We start from the raw sequence: 21606 nt of genomic DNA, 5'->3' as shown, positions 1-21606 counted from the left end.
ATGGGTATTTCCATGAGCTGTCACAAATGCATGCCAGCAGATAGACAGGGCTGCAGCGAGCCAAGAAACCAAGTATGGGCATCGAGCATACCAGAGGGCAAGAGTGACACTCAGGAATGTAACCTCCTGAAGTTCCCTGGTTAAGGCAAGATGCCACCTGGCACGACTCCTGGCTGCTGTAAGTTTAAAAATAACAAATAGCATCCCTATTACATAAGGAAATCTTTTGTCCATGTTTAATGGGGCAATTTGATAGGAGAGAAAGAATAAACATGTAGCTTCTCTGAACTCTTACTTGTGGTTACTGCTCAGGCCCAAAACAACTGAAAATACCACGGCTGATTGTAAGCAGGCACCCGCACATAAACCGCTGGCACTGAGCAGATGAAACCAGTGAGAAATTCCAGTGTCTGAGCCTGCTCATCAGTGGCATCCCCACCAGTTCACAGCCCTGGTGCCAGCTCAGCCCCAGGAAGAACTTCGGTGCCTTTAGTGCTGATGGTGTTACCAGAGCATAAATACCTCCGAAGTGTGTGCATAGCCAAAGCAGCCTGTAAGCCTCTGGAAGGCCACCGTGTCTCGGTCACATTCTGCTCCTTATCACCATCAAATAGATAATGAAGAAGCGGCTGAAGGTATTGTGGATGAAACTGAAACTTGTCCCAGTGGTGTAAGCTGTTTTCACCACAGGCCAGGTCAGTATGGCTGTTACGTGATAACCTTTACCAACATTTCTGGGAAGCTTCCCAGGCCTATTGTTAGCAGATGGTCCTCACACGTCTCTTCTAGGTCCTCAGGTCTACTCACACCCTCTGTCCTCCCAGAACAGGCTGCTTCCACCACCCATCTTTTTGTGACAAAGCGCTTTCTGGTGCTCCTCACTTAAGTTAGGAGGGCAGAAGGCATTTGAGATTTAAAGGCATCAAGATATCCTATTCTGTAAGAACTGAATTATCCTTGTTTGGAAGAGGTGATGCTGTCTGATCCTCATCCCGGGCTGTGCTGAGTGTTAGAGGTCCTGGAGGATGTCAGAGGTTGTTCAAGCACTTTTAAAACTGTGCTGGATGCCTAAAAAGCCTGACCTTGCATGGAGCCTCCTCCCTGTCCCACGGTGTGGTGGGCTCCTTGTACAGCTCGTGCAGAGCACACACCTCCATCACAACAACCTCAGCATGTTGTTGGGTATTTTTGTTGTTACAAAGAAGAAAAAGTTTTAAGTAATTCTGATTTCCAGTGGTTTCAATACGCTGTTCAATCTCAAAGATGGAAAACCTGCCGCGGGCAGATGGTTGCATTATGGATATGGCACAAGTTACCCTCCTTTTCTTCCTGTACAAGCTCCTAAGCAGGTTACAGCTTACTTTAACTGGTGGGTGGAAATGTTCAGCTGACTGAATTAGCAAAGAAGATGAGGAGGAAAATGGTTTGTCAAAGTTAGAAAATGCAGAAGTTAGCTTTTATTTCCAAACAGGATGGCTATTTTCCAAACAGGCCAGATTTCCTCTTGTCCTCTTCAGGGCAAGATGAAATGGCCTCAGGCTGTGCCAGGGGAGTTTTAGGGTGGATACTAGGAAAAAATTATCCACAGAACGGGTTGTGAGGCATTGGATCAGGCTGCCCAGGGACGTGGTTGAGTCACTGTCCCTGCAGGTATTCAAAAGATGTGTCCCTAGCACCATGCCTAGGGACATGGCGTGGTGCTAGGTTAATGGTTGGACTTGATGATCTTAGAGGTCTTTTCCAACCTAAAGGATTCTGCGATTCTATGATACAGCTATTTGGGGTCTGAGTCTGTGATATTCAAATAAAACTCCTTCAAAAATGATCACCTGTGCAGCAATTTGGCATGAAGTAGCTCTCGGTGCTTTATTATGTCGTATTTTCTTCTGCACAGCCAAGGCTGCAGACTGCAGAGCACAGTCTGTGTGAGGAAAACCACAGCAAACTTGCCAATTGTTTCCAGAGATTGGTTCAAACTTAGAAAATATTCATTGGTGCTCTCAAATAAAATCAGGGGTTCCCCTTTTGTTTTCTGAGTCCCTTTTTATATTATTTCAGCTGTCTTTGGACAAAGAAAGGATAAAAAAATAACCACAGAGAGATCAGGAGTACATCTTTGACGTTGTTTAATAAGAAAACAGTGACTTTTGTTGATTTATTCAGTTAATGCAGAGCAGGCAGTCTCAGTCTTTGTTGGTTTTTAGTGTGTGTGTGTCCCAGTGGAAGACAAAAACATGGCAGGTGAGTGTGGGTTTGTGTTGTTCCCAACACAAGTGGTATAGATGGTTGCTTCTCCAAGAGAAGAATGAAGGGAATGTGACCAATGCAGTCCTTCTGCAAACAGCACAGCTTCTGTGTGTGCTTTTCTGCTCTGCCTGTGCTGATGCTCCCCTTCCTGTTAACAGAACAGCGTTTCACTCAGCAGAGTGGATCAGTCAACCTTGATTTGCATCACTGCTCTGGCAGTGGGGCTCGTATACCTTGTAAAACTGCTTTAATAGTCAAATTAAACTTTTGACCTGCTGTACAGCTACAAGCCACTGCTGTTGGGAGCCCTGCGCAGGAATGCTTCAGAGGATGCTCTGCGGACCCCAGCAGCAGTCCTGGTGTGGGCAGCTGAGCTCAGGTAACGGAGAACACGACCTTGTGCTTCAAATACATTGAACGGGAAGCAAATTTCACTGTAAGGTTAAACTTTTTGAATGATGATTGAAAATGGCAACTGCAGCATGCATGCCTTGATGCCATAGAAATTGCTGATGCCTGGTTTGTTGTTTTTTTAGAGAGCTGAAAGATATTTGCAGTTCAGCCAGTGTCAGGGAGATTATCATCAGTCCTGTGGAACATTTTGCTGCAGAGATTTGAAAATGACAAGGTACCGTGTTGTGCTGCTACAGCCGTACAGATTAAAATGCGCAGTACTTTTCAGTTTGTTTGTTTTTTTTTTAATATTTGAAAATGATAAAATAATTGTCTCAGAGGAAGGAAAACAGATGTCTCAGCTGGCTTATCTAGAAAACACTGTCATATCTCTTAGGCACGACCTTCACCCAGGTTATGTTATCTTTCTTGCAACTCAACTAGATCATTATAATGGGCACCAACTTGACATTCTCTTGAAATGGTTTGAAATGCCCAAGCCGTTTTGTGGATAGAAGAAAGTAAAATGCCTGTAGACCTGTTCTGATTGTCAGGTTGCTCAGGCTATAATTCAAGTCATTAGGCTTAGTATATAAAGCCCCTCGTAATCCAAGTCTTAAGAATCTGAAAGGTCACTTGTGGTCCAGTAATCCTGAATAGTAAATGTGAAGAGTGAGTGGTGACTGTTTTGATCCTAAACCACCTCTTAAAATAAATGCTGGTCTCTGCCCCCAAAGCATATGCATGTTATTTCAGAATGGTCCAAGAGGCCTTGTAAAGAATAAGCACATTGACTGTCAAGCAGTATCTTTGCAGAGCAGCCCAGAAATGGTGTTTGGTAACTGGCAGTGCGGGATGATGGCATTGAAGGGGCCCTGGGGTAGTACTGGAGGACAAAAGGACAAGTGGCAAGCAGGCAGAGCTCTGGAACATGAGCATGGGCTGATGTGTAATTTACGGGTTGATTCCATGTGGTATTGCAATTCGGGAGCCCAGTCCTTCACCTAGCTCCTTGGCATCTCCTCAGAAAGATGCCAGAGGGCTAAAGGAGTGGACAACTGGAAATGCTGGGCCATTTATGGGACCACTTGTCATGCTCCCCAAGCCCGTACCCAACACTCCTTTTCAGCCACATTTTGTGCTGAGGGTGGTTAGAAGCCTGCTGGGAGGAGGGCTGGGTGACTTGGTTTTCCCTTTTTAATAAAGCCTTGCCATTCAATTTATTCAGTATTTGGAGTGAGTTCATGTTGTATTTATTCAGTGATACTCTGGATGTGGTTATTTTTGTGCCCTAAAGGGCCTACTTTTCTATTACATTTTAATATATAACTTCTATTAGCATTAAGGCATGGTGTATGCATAAAGGGGCACTGAATAGCTAGACTGTACTGAAATACCTGTGACCCCTTGGCCTTTCCATATAAAATGATTTTTAGTACTTTGTCCTTGCCGTGTTTCATCAGAGGATCCTGCCACACAACGCATAGCTGGGGAGGTCTGATCATCCCTTTATTACAGAAGGGAACAGCGGAGGGAAAGAGATTAAAAGATTTGCCAGCAACACAGAGCAATCAGTGGCTGTGCTGAAAATAGAAACCACGCTCCTGGTTTCCATTCCCCAAACCTGGCCTCTAGACAACACTGCTATATTAAAAATGTAAATGCAGATATAGAAAAATATTTCCTTTTTCAAACCTTCCCCGCTAACGTTTTGTCCTTTTGACTCCGTGCTTCTCAGGATAAGCTGGTACCTGGCACCCGGATCAAAGGGTCAGCAACCAGATGGGCTGCGCATACTGAATATAGCCCAGGAAACTGGACAGAACCACCAAAACCTCAGTGACCAAGCAGCTCATGGCCAAAGGTGGGAGGAGGCTTATGTCTATTTTGAGACAGAAAAGTATTCAGTAGCTGCAGGCTACTATTCAAAATACTCTGATCACTGTATTTAAGGAAGACAAAAGTGATGCTGTTGTGATACCCAGTCAATCGGCCTTTGTATTTCAGAAAATATTCTCTCTTACAGTGTACCGCAGATATGAAGCTAGCATTTTAAGAACATGCTGGCATTTTAACTGTTAGGTATTAAATTTGCAGTTGATGAGTAAATCAAACACAACTGAGGTTGGAAATACGTAACTAGAATGGAGCAGTGAACTGAGTCGCACTGAGGAGCTGCACAGCTGTGGGACCTCTTGCTCTTCAACCCAGAGATGCTGGCAATACCATTAATGGTCTCATTCCTTTGGGTTTGTCCCAGCCTTATTTCTGTTCCCATATTGTTCCTCTATGCTGTAAACAGGCGTGATGATCAAAAAATAAAAATAGCATGTGGATGCAACCCAACCAAACAGCCAGAGTAAACTTCATGGGAGAAACTGAATTTAGAAATGCAGCACTGAGTCATGCCAAATAGAGCCCATGTTAAATGCTTTTTTAAGAAGCAATTAGAACACAGTCTCCTTTTAAAGACAGGACAGCTAATCATCTTCTCTGTGTTCTTTACGGGGCCACAGTGCTGCAAAGCAGGGCTAAATATTCTGCCAGCGTCACTCTTGCACGTCTTTGTATGAGCAGGGTGTGGGATGGAGCTGCACTTGCTGAGAAACTCCCCGCAGAGCTGGTGACAGCAGCACATAATCCACCATTGTGTCCAGCAAAATGGCAAGCACAGCACAGAGGAGTCATCAATGTGTCGTCATCTGGGCATCTGCTGAAGCCAGGGTAGGGCATTGAGCCCCCTGCAGTGTGTCCCTAATTCCTACTGAGGTTAATGACAAGCTCTTTTATAATGCAAGGGTGAAACTCGGGGATGATGCCAGGGGACAAGAGCTGGCCTCAGTAAAGTTGATGCATCTTCCTTAAGTTGTCCCATCCCAGAGCTCAGCTCCTTCTGAATCTCTTCCCCTCTCTGCTCAGCAGAAGCCCAAGTAAAGGATGAGATGAACTTCTAAAGCCTGATGGCAAGCTGATCCTGTCCCTGTTCTCTGGAGTTTGAAAGCTCCTTGATCTAACAAGTTTGGGAGCAAGCGCTGCTTCCTGCAGGTCACTCACCTGCTCGAATGGTGGCACGATGGTGACAGGGGAGTGACACCTGCTGGTCCGCAGGTCTGGGTAAAACAGCCTGACTTATCCACATATATTTGTTCAACTTTGATTGTGAAATCAGTCGAGAGCTGAGGTAAACACACAGGAATTTCTTCTGGGAATATTTGTGGGATTATGATAAGTTCTTCTTTATAAAAAGCAGAATGCTTATGAATACTTCAGTGATTTAGAAGATTCTATTCCACTAGCTAGATTTATGTTTGCATAATTATAAAATTGGAATGCATAATGCATACTGTCTATTTCTGGCTTTGCTTCCCATCATCTCCTCTTGGAGCTCTAAGACTATTCTAGTGATTGGGAAAAATCACTGTTCAGAAAAATCTTTCGTGTCATCTCCATGTTCATAGGTGTTAGGAAGGCAAGAAAAAAGCAGTTCCCATTAGCAGAACTGTTGCCTTCTGCCTTTTTTTGCTATCTCAGGAGAGCAAACATATCACTGATGAAGACTCAACCTGATGAAATTTTCAGTGTTGAGCCAGCAGCTTCAGAAACGTGTCCACACCATGTGAGGTTAACGACACTGTGGCCACTGACATTGAATTTTTAGTGGTTCAAGACCATATGCCTGCAACCTAGTAAGACTTTTACTGGCCAATGGTTGATGGAGCAAAATTTCAAGGATTTATTGCCTGCTTCCTAAAGAACACACGAGGGAAACAAGGTTGGCCAGCACTGTAACCCACCTTTAAAAGGGACAAACTTCCTTGCTGCATATTGATAACTGTCTATGCTGCTAACCTGGTCAGATAATACTGCTACCTTTTAACTTAAAATTACTGATTGGACTAAATATTAATCTGTAACCTAAAGAAGAACATGGTGTCCCTTTGGGCAAGTTTAGCACAGTCTCTGGCATGCATCTTGGCCATTCAAGACAGTGACACAGCAAAGCAATATAGTGGCAAACGTTCCCAAACTCCAGTTTGCCAATCCCTAGCTTGCTTCCAGCAAGGGGCGGGTTTGTTTAAAGCAGCTCAAAGCCATGTTGAGGTGGGCTTGTTTTGTAGTATGGCCACTGCTGAGGATATGGGTTGAAAACCACAGGCTGAATTTTTAAACTGCAGATTTCAGGTGTTCGTGGGGGATAAAATAACCTTATGTTAGATTGAGTTGCATCGTTACCTGCCGGTGGCAAGTGGCCTGTCACCCTCTTCAGTCTGCCTGCTAGCAATGGCTGTAATTCCAATCTTGCTCCTGCCACTGTCTCATGAGGCCTTTGAACTTTCACAGCTGGATTTTCCCCCCGTAAAGCAAGCATAAAAGCAGTGCTTTTGCTGGAGCTCACTCCGTGCCGCACTGATGGGTATTGTGCCGCTGCTGGGGAGCAGTGAGCAATGCCAGAGCAATAGAGTAGCTGAGAATGCAGCAGAGAAGAGATGTGTTGGGGCTTTTAGAAAGACAATCTGCACAGCACTGCGGAAGCTTGTATTTGATTTAAGCACTTCAACCTCCTTGTGACAAGTGCCTGGCTGCTGTTCTGCGCACAAGACCTCTCCAAACCCAGGCAGAGCTTGTGCTGCCAAGCCCTGTTATGGGAGATAGCTTTTTACAGGCGGCTCTGACCTCATGGACAAAGCTTTCGTAGGGATCAATGACTTAAAGGCACTCGTTGTGCGGTCAACAACATCCTGGCTGTGCAAGGTGCTTCACCACAGCCAATGTGCTCAGCCAGCCTCTTCAAACCCACTCGAATGCTGATTTCAAGGTTGCAGCTTGAATAACCCAACCTGGAGAGGGCTGACCTTGTTATCGCAGAGTGGTCGGCTGCTGGTTGGTGTGTAGCAACAGGGAGCTGTGTAGGTAGACGACTTTGCCCGTGATTTCATGTTTGCTTTGGAACCATCATCAGGGTCCTGCTCTCGGGGTCCCATGGCGTGAGACTGGGTGATTTGGGTGCAGGGGTGGCTGTTCCCATGGCTCTGGGGTTGGCAGCATGCATTTCCACCGAGTCACAGGCTTAGCTTTGCGGAGCTTTCTGTGCAGGTGAAGGTGGAGAAGCCAAGGCAGGATTGTGCGTGGATGCCCTCAGGAGTAGATCAAGATGGGAAGTTTAGGTCTTTTTTTACAGAGAGAAAAAGGAAAGGGTGAAGCTGAAATCTTGGCAGAAAGAGCAAAAAAGTATTTATCTTAAATTTGTGCTTGTGAATAATTAAGCGCCTGCTAAAACCCATGATTGAAGCTTCGAGGATTAGTGGGCAGGCAAATGGGATGAGAATGCTAGGGAAGGAGAATGTTAAAAGCACAGCAAATCCTACTTCAAAATGTGCTACAGTTGGGTCTTCCATCGTGGGGAAGGAGAGCCCAGTGTTATGGTTAAGAGCAGATCCTGAGGCCTCAGAAAGGAGCAAAAGGTCTGTGAGCAGAGCTTGTGCCAGGCTGGTCCCTGGAGCCTGAGCATCTCAGAGCAGTAACACAGCATCAGCCGGAGCTGCTGGGTGTGCTGGGGAGGGGATGGAGCATTCACCTCTGCTGCCTGCTTACTTCATTGTATTCCTTTGAAAAAGATTACAGAGTCAAGGAAAGGGCAGTCTGGTTTGGGACCAAGGCCTTTTCTCTTAAACAGAAGTTGAATGCTTTACTGCCTGTTACACAAAGCCACCAAATGCTCAGAAGGGACATTAATTGGTGCGTGCTGCATACCCATGGGGTGTGGAAGCAGTAGCATGGGGCAGGGACTTGGCCGCAGGGTGAGAGCACATGCCAGCGTGCTCTGTGTGTGACTGCCGTACGTGCTGGTGAATAGTATGATGCTACCCGGAATTACCAGATGTTGCTTTGGGGGGCAGATTCAAACACCTGCTAAACGTAGTCCTGATACCACTGGAAGATTTTGAAGGCCCTGTCTTCTGATTCCTCCAGGTGCAGGGCTTGAGTGGCGTGCTGTTGCCAAGGCTCCTTGCAGTGCAAAATTATAATCATAGTACGGTACACCCAGAAATAGTGATTTTCACACCCCACCTGCCCATGGCTGGCCCCATGGGCTGACGCAGGCAGGAGAGCTTGGTTTCTGCACTCCAGTCCTCTCTGTTCAACTTCTGATTTGGAAGGCCTTGATCTCCAAACTCATAGGCCAAGGAACGACTTTCTTTTCCAACAACAAATCCGTGGGTGGTTCATACCTGGAACACTCTGTGTAAGGGCCTCTCTTTCTGTAACTTCTCCTCTGACTTGTGGCGTGACCCTGCCAGAGCTGGGGAGGTTTGGTTTTTCAAAAGGTTCATTTACTCCTAGATAAAGATTAATTTTCATTTTAATTTTTAACCTATATCTCTTATGGGAAAGTGTTTTTGCATGCCATCTAAGATGCTGTTATCTTTGCCCAGCTTTACCTCTTCTGTGGGTTGCTTCACCCAGCAGGTAATGAATAACCTTCCCCCTTCCCTCGCTGCACAGGCTGCAGGCAGGGAGCTGACTTTTCCCTGCTGGGTTCTGCATGGAGATGCAGTCTCATTGCTTTCTCGCTCCCTCTCCAGGAATCACAAAGACAATTTCAGCACCCAGCTGCCACCTCTGCCTCTTGCCTTTGGTAAGCGTTACGCTGTGAGAAGGTACAGTTCCTACACCACTTGCTGCTTACCTCCTGTTGTACGGAGCCCAAAAGACCTTCCAGCGATGACGGTAGCAAAGTTGAGTCAGCCCCATGGGAGCTGCAGCCACAAGGGCTGCATTCACAGCACAACCCCGCTGCTCTCCAGGCCAGCCCGGAGCAGGGCAGCGCGCTGCAGTCCTCGGGTGGTTTGCTCAGAGCCACACAGACAAGTCATTGTCCCAGCAAGGACATGAAGGCACATATCCAGACTCCCAGTCTCCTGGTCTTACCACAGGAAAATGCTGTTTATAACACGAGTGGGTTTGGGGTGAAGTGGTCCAGGGTGTGCGAACCTGCTGGGTCTTGGAGCAACCGCAAAGCACACTGAGGGCTGACGCCACCTCGTATCGCAGTAGGGAGTAGTGTGAAATCCTTGTGATCTAAAAGGGTTCCAAAAAGAGACATCAAATGTGCTTTTCCTACCTGTGGGACTATTGCATCAGGTGTGAGACGACGGTAGTTTTACAAAAGCAATGTGTGTTTCCTATAATGAGGAAACCTCTGGCAGGTCTCACTCTGTTAGATGACAGAAACCAGTGGGAACAGCAGATCTGGCACAAAGCCTTCCACATCTATATTGGTTCAATAACCCAGCTCTCCAAGACATGTTTTTTGTATTCATTTTGTCCTGTAAAGAAGGTAACACTGTATGGGAAGCAGGAAGAAAGTCACCTCACTGAAAGACCTGCTCATAAAAGTTTGAGGCGCAAAACTGAATTATAACTTTGGGATTTCTAGCAAGGAATTAGTTTTTCACCAGCCTCTGATGGGAGAAAAACAAGAGGAGCTCAGCAAGTGCATTTTATTGAGCTTTCTATAATGCAGCCAGCAGTAGGGAAGAGTAAGAGCTGTAGAAGTGCCTTGTTAAGTGTTGTACACAGCACTGGCCAATCCTTCAAGCCTGGTAGCTCAGGTTTCTTTCTTTGAAATCACTTGTAGCTGTGGGGACCCTGTGTGTTGGTTGGTGCTGGAAGCCACCAGCAGACGGATCGATCAGAGAGGTGCTTGGGCAAACCCCAGCCCAGCAGCACCAGCCCAGTGTCCTCCAAGGGAGACCGGAAAAATGACTGCAAGCCAGTAGCAGAGAAAATGAGCTGAACGCTGTGTGCTCACAGCCGATCGATCCGGTGTAATGGTGGCACATAAGCAGGCTGTAGGGCTACCCCGATGGAGAGGCGTAGCTTTCTGTCTGCAGTCTATAGGCAGATCTTTAGGACAGCCCAGATCAAAGTGTCAGTAAATAGGAGCTGCTCATAGAGATTAGCAGCAGAGTTCCAAATCTGCAGAGGCAACAAGTGTGTCCTGGATTTTTTGCAGGTTTTTGCATTGTCCCGTTCTGTTTCCTTTCACTGGGAGAAAATGCTTCACTGCAAGGACACAAGAAGGTGGAAGGAGCTGGAGAAGTCTTACAGCCAGCTTCATGCATTGCCTGGAGCAAGTCTCTGCCTGCAGAATCTGCTGCTGCTTTGTTGTACCATGGGATGGGCAATGTTTGTGAAGGATTATTTTGGGATCAGTATTTGTAAGGTAAAGAGCTAGAAGATAAAAGGTGAAGATCTGCCTGTGTTCAAGGAAGAGGCTGAATGTGGAGAATGGAAGAGTTTAGATGGAGGAAGGAAGAGAGGGATGAAGAAGGAATGTAAAGAGGGGTTTCATGATTAATGCCTAATAATGAAACAGATGTGGGACTCCCAGGTGCTGGGCAAATTATTGCAGGCAGAAGAATTTAAGCCAAACTCTGGCAATGAAGCAAACCAGCCATGCCCCATGATGTGGGAAGCCTGTGAGCCTGCACCTCCCCAAATTGTGTTTGGACTTTGCCTTGTGCAGACATAAATTCCAAGTTTTGTGGAGATATGGGCGTGGAAGGGAAGATTGAGCAAAGCTCAGAAAAGCCCCTGGTATCAGATCCTCTGAATAAATATAATGTGAACATTCCAATAAACACATCTCTCGGTAGCTTTTCGGAAAGGCAGGCTCCACCAAACTATGGCTGCCTTCATGCCCATCTTCATCTGTGGGCTGTGCTTCTTGATTTTATTAACTGCACTCTATGTTTTACAAGGTTTCAAGCAATCAGCTTTAAAATTGCCACCCGGTCCATTTCCTCTTCCAGTCATTGGTAACCTGCATTTGCTGGACATCAGAAGGCAAGACAAGTCCCTAATGAAGGTAAGAACAAGCATCTTCTGGTTTTGGGGTGTTCAGGGTGTTGGATGTCAGCAGGTACCTGGTTAAAATTCTCCCTCAGATGACAGTTCTGAGATAATTGTTCAGTGCCAAGTGCACTTAAAAAAAAAAAAGAAAAAAAGAAGTTTAATAAATTAAATGTAAAGGTTTTAAAATGGCCAAGGAAACTTTTGAATCCCAGCTCTGCAGAAATTGATGTTAAATATGAGCAGTACTTACATGAGGACTACTCACACACTGAGAACTATGAGTGTCCTGTTTGGACTGATGAACTTCAACTTTGGCATCTTTCTTGTGTTGTGAAATACTTTAAAATACTTGAGTGTCCGTGTGGCCAAGTTGAAAGATGGATGCTTAAGTATAGTTGCCAAAATAGCTTGTATTTCTTGTTCATGATGGCAGTTCTTTGAATGGGATTTAGGATAGCACAGCCCAAAGAAGAGAAGTAGGAGAAAATTTGTATCATTTGAAATAGTGAATGACTTGGACTTGTGCAAGACAAATTTCTCTGTAAGAGTCACGGTTGTCTTGCATCTGTCTTCCAGAAAAAAAAAATAGAAAATTTCAATGTGTTTCTTCTCTTAGAGCCAAAATATGGCTCAGTGGGCATTCCACGTGTTGGGACCCAGGGTGTGAGTATCCTGCTCCTTACACCACGCCTGTTAGCATCAGTTTGTCAGCAGCCCTCCGGAGTGCTTAGCACTGCGTAGGTAAGAGGGATGGTAAGAGGGATTGGCTTTCCCTGTCTCTCTCCAGTCTCTGTAACATGTGAGGGGCCTCCAAAATGCCTTTGGAGATGCATCTTCATCCCTGTTCCCATCCCACCAGCCAGCCCTCAGTGCACTCAGAGTCCAGGGCTTGGGAGCTGGGAAGCACGTTTGGCACACCGATGCCTTTTTTCCCACATTAGATTATGGCATCAAAAAAACAACTGAGAAAGATGCCTGCTGCCGAGCAGACCCAGTTATGCCTGCTCTGCCCTGACTTGCATTCAGGCTGGAAACTGTGAATGGGAGAGCACAATGAGAGGGCTCCTGGGGCTGCAGCAGTGGGCAGGTGTTAGGGATGATATTTGCCTAGTAGATTATGCAGCAGCAACCAAAGTGTTATTTTGAGTGGATGACTGAAATCAGAGTCCTCCTAACACACACACACGCACACACACACACACACACACACATTAATTATTATTATTTTTCATAAAGAAAATGAGTCTGGCTATACTGCTGAAGTGCAGATTAAACTCTGCCAGGGCTACCTGTTGGTTTGGTACAGCTGCAGGGGTTGCTAAGTTTTCTCCTCTGGTTTATATTTCCTGAACTGTCTTTTGTGGGACACCAGGCTCGATCTCATAACAGCTTTGTGCAGTTTCAATGGCATTGCTCTCAGTCAAGTCTTAAATCCCTATATGGCCTGGCAGGACTGTGTCCATGAGCCTTGCAGCGAGCTGCTGCTGCCTGGCTCTCACATCTTGCTGTAAAGCATCGCTGGTGAGTACAGACCTGTCCTGGTGTACAGTGGCTTGAACACTGTGGTGTGGCAGAAATAGAAAGAAGTGTGTGGGACAGTGGTCATTTCCTCAGATGGATTGAAAGAATAATGGTTTCTTGTATGTCCATCCCTGGTGAACCATATTACATATCTCTTTGCATTAATTGTGGCATTTTTTTAATTTAAATTTAATCATAAATTAGGTCACCTTTGTTCTTCCATCCTCTCGTGGTGGGCTGTGGCATTGCAGCCCACCAGCTCAGACGTTGCCCGGTAGCTGCCTGCAAGATGTCCCTGATGCCTTTGTGCTGGTGTTAGTGTCCGAAGGGTCTTGTTACTTTCTGCCTCTTTAACCCCCTGGGCCAAAGCGGGTCCAAACAGCTCAGAAAATGAGTGGGTTTGTGGGTTGAACAGCCCAGTGTGTATTTGCTTTGATTCCTGTTTAATTGAAGTGTCTCAGGGTTCAATCTCTGGCATCTCTCCAGCCCCTCTGACCACAGGAGGAGGAGTGAAGGCAATTCCTTAACCACCACAGCAAAACACACTGCTACCACTGACGGCTTCTATTTCCTCTCCTTGTAGATTTCAGAGAAATACGGGCCAGTGTTCACTGTTCACTTGGGGTTTCAGAAGGTGGTGGTGCTGACTGGCTACGAGGCAGTGAAAGACGCCCTGCTGAACACGGCGGATGTGTTTGCAGACAGACCCATTATACCAATCTTCCATCACATCCAACATGGAAATGGTACTGGAGGTTTAAAAAGATAAGGACGTGTTCACTGCTGGTTCTTAAGTGTTTGGGTTTTTGTTGTTGTTGTTGTTGTTTTTTTTTGCGTGTTTTTTTTTTTTTTTTTCTTTCAATTGCAGCAGTATTTAAGTCTGGAGCTGCATGCGTACCTTCAAGGGCTATTTTTGATGGGTTTGGGGGCTGTTGTTTGTTTTCTTCAGAAGAATAGTTGTAGGCATCTTTTTGTGTGCCTTATCATTTTTTTTTTCTTTTAGCATCACTTGGGTTCACATTTCAAGGGATTTTTTACAGTGCAGAGGGAAGGAAATTATTTTTCACATGAAGGCCGAGGTCCTTATGCAATCTCTTCTCTGCTGTTACTGGGAGTTCAGACAAAGCCTGGATCAGGCATGACTCATGATAAAGACTGCAAGAACTGGCAAGAGTGCAATAGCACGGGCTGTTTGTACCTCAAACAATTACTTCTGTAAACAGATTTTTGGCATGTTTCTGAATTGCATGCTAAAAAGTAATACATTGCCCAAGACTAGACATTGAAAAACAATGAAGGGAATAATCCAGGGCTGAAAGGAAAAGATCTGATGACCTAATATGTATATAATGCATACAGCGTGTGGGTTTTTTTTTTATCTTGTTTTTAAGAGTGAGGCCCAGGGTGAGGAAGGGTATGCTATGCTGCTTTCGCAGCCTGTGCATGATGATACAGACTATGTTCAGCCTCTGAAGCCCACCTGGGAAGGGAGGATTTCTGAATTGTACCCAAACTGTCTCTGCCATAAAGGTTGTCTCTGTCAAATACGAGATTTTTTGGCTGATTACTTAACGCCAGCTGAGGGATATTTCCTGGCTGTAAGCAGTGGTGCCTCCCTGACACCCCTCCTTGTCCCCCTGCGCAGAAGAAAGTTCATCCCCTAAATGCAAGCACTTCAGGGAAATAGTTTGTCCTGTTCATGACATGGTCAGAGCACTGTCATCTGCTCCCAGCCTTGCTCTGTGAAACAGCTGCATTGTTTTTCTGAGAAAAAACAAGTCAGCCTGAGATAAATACCATGCATAGAGCATTTTGCCATGTATGGCTGCAAAGAGACGAAGCTACAAAAAAGCCAAACCCAGAGATTTGGTGTGAACAGGACCTGGCTGCTTTAACGGTTGCCTCCTGCCCTACAGAACCTACCTGGGGCTGGCCTTCCCCAAGCACCCCAGTCCTCCCAAGCAGGCTCCTCCAGGCTGCAAAATAGTTGTGCTTGTGGTGGTTTTGAGAAATTCCCATACCACCTCGGCAAACAAGCCATGCAATCCCTCCGTAGGTGTGTTCTTCTCATCTCAAGAGCTCTGGAGGAAAACGCGGCGGTTCACCATGACAGCCATGCGGGACCTTGGCATGGGGAAGCGGCTGGCAGAAGAAAGGATCCTTGAGGAGCTTCAGTTTCTCATCGGACTGATCAAATCTTTCAAAGGTGAGCTGGGGATGTGTTGGTTGGTTTATATTGGCAAAGCCATAGCGAAGACCTCTGGCTTGCTCTGGAAATTCCAAACACAGTTATGATTTTGTTTGTTCCCAGGTGGACCTTTCCAACTTCGATGTTTGAATACAGCCCCCACCAACATCACCTTTGCTATACTCTTTGGGAGAAGGTTTGATTATGAAGACCCAACATTTGCCACTCTGCTAAGACTCATAGATGAAGTTATGCTCCTTCTTGGCTCTCCGTTCTTGCATGTAAGTCACCCTCTGTGTTGAGAAGCTCCAGTATCTCATTGGAGTTGGTAGCTCAAGGCGATTTACTAACGCTGGATGGTTTTGAAGAAGCTTTAGGGTACTGAAACATAGCATTCTTTGTTCAGGGGTTTTCCGCCTTTGTGAAATCCCACAGCATATGTCCTGCAGAGGAGGTTCAACATCACATGGTAACACTGGGCTGAAACACTGAAGTGACCTTGTCAGAAGAAAGGATGTGCTCACTTCTGCAGCTTGAAAGTGCAATAACTGAGGTTTTCAGCCATACTCCTACTATTTTTGGTCTAAACAAGGCTCGGGTGGAAGAGACTGGAGGGAATCAGGTGCCTTTCGGAGGGCATGGCCAGAATTTCTTTCTTTAAAAACATAGCAGCGATAGAAATATCAAAATACTGGCTTTGTGCATGTACCATCATAAATAGCCATGCTGTGTGAACATCCCAGAAGTAACCAGTTGCCTTAGGGATGATTCCACATGTATTTGGGAGTGACTAAGATTTGGTGTTTTGGCTTCTTGCTACATAAACTAGTAAAGTCACAGAGTACAGGATTGCAGACTCAATATACAGACCTTTCACACCTGCTATTGTGGCACTAAATCAGTTGGAAAGTGAGGGCATGCCTGCTAAACAGGGCTGCACAAGAAGTATATTCCAACTAAGGGGCTCTCATCTGCTCCAAGAGCTCTTGTTAATCTTAGTCCATCACAAGGAATAGAGTATTAGTTACTCAAGGTAATGTTGAAACAGTCATCCAGAAAGCTGTCTGAAAAATAATTAAAAAAAGGATGCTGATGATTTTTTACCTGAATAAGAACAATGTACAATGAAGACATGAGCAACATCCCTTTTCTTTTAATCTCTACAACAGGTTTAGTTTTTGCAGAAAACAGCAAAATTATAACTGGTTAGCACAGTGTAGAACAAGAGATTTGTGAATTTTATTCTGCAGCCAGTTTATTTATAACATTAAGAAATGGTGTAAGTAACCCCCCGCACATAAAATGCAACTATTTATTGTGCTGTGAAATTTAATGATGCTGAGAAGTGAGTGTAATTGATTTATAATCCATGTGAAAGTTAAAAATGATGATCTAACAACTTTAAAACACGAGGATTTGGGCTTGCTAAACACCCGAAGTTTTCTTTGCTAAAGTGTAATGCTTTATCTTTTTACTTTATTACCTCCTTAAAAATGTAATTTCATTGTTTCATGAGTTCACTATCACTTTCCCTTAATTGTATTTTTTTAATTCATGTTTATAGGCTATGTCTAGACAAGTCTGATTAGCTCCATTCATTTCTGTAAAGAATTTTTAGTAAAAGGAGACATTTTAATACAGTAAATTTTTTTAAGTTACCAACAAAGAGAAACTCCAATACTATATCATTTGGTTCCTCACTTAAATGATTTCTCCATTATGATACTTAAGTTTTACAGTGTAATTGGGAAATTTATATTTTTCTATACCTTTTTCTTTTTTTTTTAGCTATTTAATTTCTACCCATTCCTTGGATTTCTCTTCAAACCTCACAAGATTATACTGAAAAAAATAGAAGAGGTGTGTGTAATCTTAAAGAAACACATCAAGGAGAGCAAAGAAAACATTAATGGAAACAACCTGACAAGCTACATTGATGCACTGGTATTCAAACAAGAGGTATTTTAACAATATGATGATTTCTGGTATGGTATCTATGCGGAGACACTCCGTGTTGCTTGATTAATGAATGCACTCTGCTAAGGTCTACATGAAAATATTTAAATTTTGGATAAACATCCTCCTATTCACATGCATCACACTGTAAGGTCTCTAAAGACTGCCTTACCCCTTTGGGTGGTATCTCCTTTAACATCTTCCAGGGACAGTCCCTTCTAGATAATGAGATGTTGTATCATGGTGCTCATGATTACAATAAGAAGTCCAAAAAAAAGCAATGAATAGATGTATCCTAGACTGTTAGCAGAAGTATTTGTGTATATAAAACGTGGGTTGGCAGTGTTCTTTCCAGATAGGGATGTGTTCTTTGGGTTTTCACTACAGACTTTAAAGCTAGCGGAGGACATTAAGCAGGAAATCTCTGGTGCATAGAGGTGGTGTGTTTGGAAAGAGATGTGAATCCTGACTAGTTCTAGTGATGGGACTGGGAATCAGCAAATGGAACTGGAACATGAGTTTGCCTGGAGGTGGTTCCCAGCCATGCGGGTTCCCAGCTCTCTTCCACCTCCTGTGATCATATGACTCTGGGTTTGAGAGCACCATCCTAGTTCTGTTTTCCATGCTAACAGCAGTGACTTTTTCTTTATTTTTGCTACAGGAGAAAAATAAAGATAGTCCTTTCCATGATGAAAATGTATTGGCCTCTGCACTTGACCTGCTCATGGCTGGCACTGAGACAACATCCACAACATTGCAATGGGCTGTTCTGCTGATGATGAAGTACCCTGAGATTCAAAGTAAGACACCTTTATGGTTTTGCTTTTCTTACATAGGGTATTAAAGTATTCTGCAGAGACTTCATAAATGCTGCTCACCTGTAAAAGTGTCATAGCTGCCCACGTGTGCTAGAGCATCCCAAATCTGAGTGCCTGAAACCTGTCCACCTCTGTCCAAACTTTGCATGCTGCCATTCAGGACCAAAGGACCTAAGGGTTTGTCCTCATATCTGCTCCCTGGGGCTGGGAAACTCCCTGCCCTGCATCTCTCACCACCCTGGGGTAGTTCAGCCAACAGTCAGTGTGGGCTGGGATTTGGAAGGTGCTTTAACACTGAGGAAAACTCACTTCATGCCTTCCTTTTGCCCTGCAGAAAAGGTGCACGCAGAAATTGAGCAAGTTCTTGGCCCTGACTGCTTGCCTACCTTTGAGGACCGGAAAAAAATGCCCTTCACCACCGCGGTCATTCACGAAGTGCAGAGATTTGTCACCCTCCTGCCACACGTTCCCCGGTGCACCTCCACTGACACACATTTTAAAGGCTACTTCATACCCAAGGTACTTGCTGCTCTCCGGACAAAGAGCAGGGTGGTTCACATGCACCACACCAGTGACCCACAGGGCAAAATGTCACAGGAAGGAGGGAAGCTTGTGGCACAGGGCTTTCAATGGGGAAGAGCCAGTTTCCTAATCCTCCATCTCCTCAGCATCCAAACTGATGGAAGTGTGACTTCAGGGTTATGCACACAACTCCTCATTTTCCATTACTCTGTTTGTTTTCTCATTCGGTCGTGATAATCTGGAGTCCATTCCCTATTCTCTTAACTCTCTCCGTTGTCATTAATGCCCTATAAAGCAGTGCTGCCTTTGGAGCACGGTGGCATTGTCGTATTGCCTAATTGAGGCAAGCAGAGATTATCTGGCCAGGAAGGAAGCCTGGCTAATGTCGTTCAGTAACAGCACACAACCACTGTTACTTAATCATATACTAGTCAGTGATACCAGTGAACAGGATCTCTCCACTAACTAGCATCATCTGGTCATGCACAAATCTAGCAACTAGTTCTTTGGAACGTTGCTTGCAGAGGCAGCCCAAAGGGGGAGGTGTGGTTATGTGGCTGCATGGGCGAAGCCCTTAAGCAGAACGTGGTTGTGCTGCAGGGAACTACAGTGATTCCTCTGCTCACCTCTGTGCTGCTGGATAAAACACAGTGGGAGACGCCAGATGAATTCAACCCAAACCATTTCCTTGATTCAGAAGGGAACTTCGTAAAGAAGAAAGCATTCCTGCCCTTCTCCACAGGTAACAAAAGTGTGGCCTTGCACAGGGCTCTGAGCGCCCAGAGCTCCACAGAACACATCAGTCAAGAGTCAGGATTGCCTCTGACAGAGTGCCTCTGTTAGGAACAGTACTGACATCACTGGTGGGAATGGTGCAGAAATCTGCTCTGGGTCTTGATGAGTTGCAAACAGCTCCTCACACTGTGCCCTACGGTTCAAAGACACTACTGGGAACTATAGAAGCCTCAACACCCTCAAGCAAGAGTTCTACCTTCCCTCTCCCTTGGGAAGGATGGTTTCTAGGTTATCCCAAATCAATTCCTTGCAGGCTTAGAGGGAAACAGCTGTGTTCAAATAGGTGTAGGAGACCAGTGGTGGTGGCTGCTGAGTATCTCCCCATGCTGTTTTGCATTCCTACAGCCTGCTCTGTCCCTCACACTGTTGCTACCAAGCAGGAGGGAAGAGTTGTCTGGGGAGCCACTACTCTACAGACAACGATGCTTTTGGCATTGCAGGGCGGAGAAACTGCATTGGAGAAAGCCTTGCCACAGTGGAGCTCTTCATCTTCTTCACTGGCTTGATCCAGAAATTTACTTTTAAGCCTCCATCTGGGGTCAAAGAATCAGAGCTGGACACAACGGCAGAGGCTGGATTCACCATGAGACCCCATCCACAGTGTGCCTGCGCTGTGCTACGCTCATAAGCCCAAGGCTCGGAGCTGAGGAAAATCCTTGTAATTGTTTTGTGCAGAGCCCTACAGATGCACAACAGAGAAATCAGATCCCTATGCAGTAGATACAAGTAGTGTCTTCTTACTCAGAGCCTTTCAAGTACTGGCTCTATGCTTAAAATGTTTATTGAACAAATATTTTTCTAAGCAGAGGAGAGCTGGTGGGTAAGGTTACCTGGAAAATACCAGCCAGATAGATGGCTGGAAATGACAGAACCGTCACTGCTTTACACGTTAAATACACAATGTAAGAAAGTTATCCTTGTTCTGAGCTTATGAGAGAAAATGTTTCTCAGATGGGGGTTATTTCTTCATTTGGAATACACTATTAGGTACCAGTGTTGTCTCATCCTCGAATCCCTGCTTTTTTCCCATTTCTTGCTGTACATGTGATAAATTATTCCTTGATACTTGCTCTTTTTATGTCTGAGGCATGTTCTTCCAACACTTTCCGTTCTTCTGGGTTTGAATACCAGATGCAAACCCTGCACTGTTTAGGTTCCCTGTGCTCTGAGGGACCTCATCCCATCCCTTCATCTCCGAAGACAATCGGACTGTCATTTACAGCAGCTTGCTTCTTCCTTGATCTGAAATGCTGAATGGAGGCCAGAAAGACTTGATAGTACTGTAGGGAGGTCGGTTGAGTCATTGTCCCACAAAGTGTTTGAGCAGGTTAACCCCTGGGAGGGATCCTTGTCTGCTGTTGGATGAGAAGAAGAAGACTCCTATTCCCTGTGAACCATCTGATTCTCCCAGGATAACGGTAAATAAATAGTGCATATGTCTTTGCTCCCAGCCTTGCTCACAGGTGACCACAGTTGGACTGGGGATGCATAAAGCCTCACGGCTTAGCTCTGCCCCCTTTTGAGAGCACTGGTTTGTAGCTGGCAGAGCATTTTAGCCCATTAAGGAGTGCAGGGTTGGGCTGCCTGGGACTTGGAGGGATCGTGGTGCCATCTCGTGGCAGAAGGAAAACAGAAATGAGATTCTGCACAGCGGTTATTGCTCTGGCCGGTGCACAAAGGGGCTGCGAATAGAAGGTGGTCCTCATTTTACAAATCTGTACAGTTGCTGCAATCCTGACACCTGATCATTGCCCCTTCGAGAGCAGGGACCCCTGTCCCCAGCATCAAGCAGCACCGGGGATTGCAGGCAGGGATGTGGAGCACGCTGCCCAGCCCGCTGCACGTGCCGTGAGCCACAGACACGGGGTGAGGTGGAGTTGTTCATACCTAATTTTCAATACCCAGCAACCTGTCCTGCCCCAAGATGTTCGCCTTCAATTCAGGATGGTGTGTTGCAAGGCACAAACATGTTTTGCAGCCAGCAGGAAGACCCTCAGGGCCACTGAGGAACGTGGAAATGGTATTTCCACCCACTTATGAGCCCAGGGAGCCAATGTTTTCTGCTAGATAAATCAGTAGCTGAGTCATAATCAATGTTCTGCCATCATTTGGCTGAAGGAATAAATGGGAGACAGCACTTTCTTCTGTGGAGATACATTCAGCTATCTAGTTTAGTGTGCTGGAGAGCAAGCGATCACTTCCGTCTGTCTGCTAATACAGGTACAAGTAAGATACATTTGTAAAGGAGTCAAGGGAACCTGTTTCCCTTGGATGTTTGCACCTTGTGGCTCTCTTTGAGGCATGAAT

The 21606-nt window shown here is 45.4% G+C and overlaps 1 protein-coding gene across 5 annotated transcripts; it reads left to right on the top strand.

Annotated features, from left to right (window-relative positions):
- The first annotated feature begins 564 nt into the window (after window positions 1-564).
- On the top strand, window positions 565-20760 carry CYP2W1 (cytochrome P450 family 2 subfamily W member 1). Of its 5 annotated transcripts, none has more exons than XM_082772040.1 (13): window positions 565-695; window positions 2531-2626; window positions 2784-2875; window positions 4379-4504; window positions 11406-11512; window positions 13604-13766; window positions 15077-15226; window positions 15332-15489; window positions 16997-17167; window positions 17826-17964; window positions 18317-18501; window positions 19105-19246; window positions 19740-20760. In XM_082772040.1, exons 4-13 carry the CDS (start codon window positions 4495-4497, stop codon window positions 19925-19927), a joined length of 1413 nt encoding a protein of 470 aa, XP_082628166.1. In that variant the 5' UTR covers window positions 565-695; window positions 2531-2626; window positions 2784-2875; window positions 4379-4494; the 3' UTR covers window positions 19928-20760. The 5 variants fall into 5 exon arrangements, with proteins under 5 accessions (XP_082628166.1, XP_082628163.1, XP_082628164.1 ...); XM_082772037.1 differs by having other exon boundaries at window positions 10658-11512; XM_082772038.1 differs by lacking the exon at window positions 2784-2875 and having other exon boundaries at window positions 10658-11512.
- The last annotated feature ends 846 nt before the right edge of the window (window positions 20761-21606 follow it).

Source organism: Aythya marila (assembly GCF_965140915.1).
Source record: "Aythya marila genome assembly, chromosome: 15".
NCBI classification, from domain to species: domain Eukaryota; kingdom Metazoa; phylum Chordata; class Aves; order Anseriformes; family Anatidae; genus Aythya; species Aythya marila.
Note: the sequence above shows the minus strand (reverse complement) of the source record. Positions and strands in the feature narration are given on the sequence as shown.

Bases quoted from the DNA above. Each gene is read 5' to 3' on its own strand.
- CYP2W1 (XM_082772038.1), top strand. From the start codon at position 11,330: ATGGCTGCCTTCATGCCCATCTTCATCTGTGGGCTGTGCTTCTTGATT. The intron at 17,168-17,825 runs GTATTTTAACAA...TTTTTGCTACAG, and splicing joins CACTGGTATTCAAACAAGAG to GAGAAAAATAAAGATAGTCC. The intron at 17,965-18,316 runs GTAAGACACCTT...TTTGCCCTGCAG, and splicing joins GAAGTACCCTGAGATTCAAA to AAAAGGTGCACGCAGAAATT.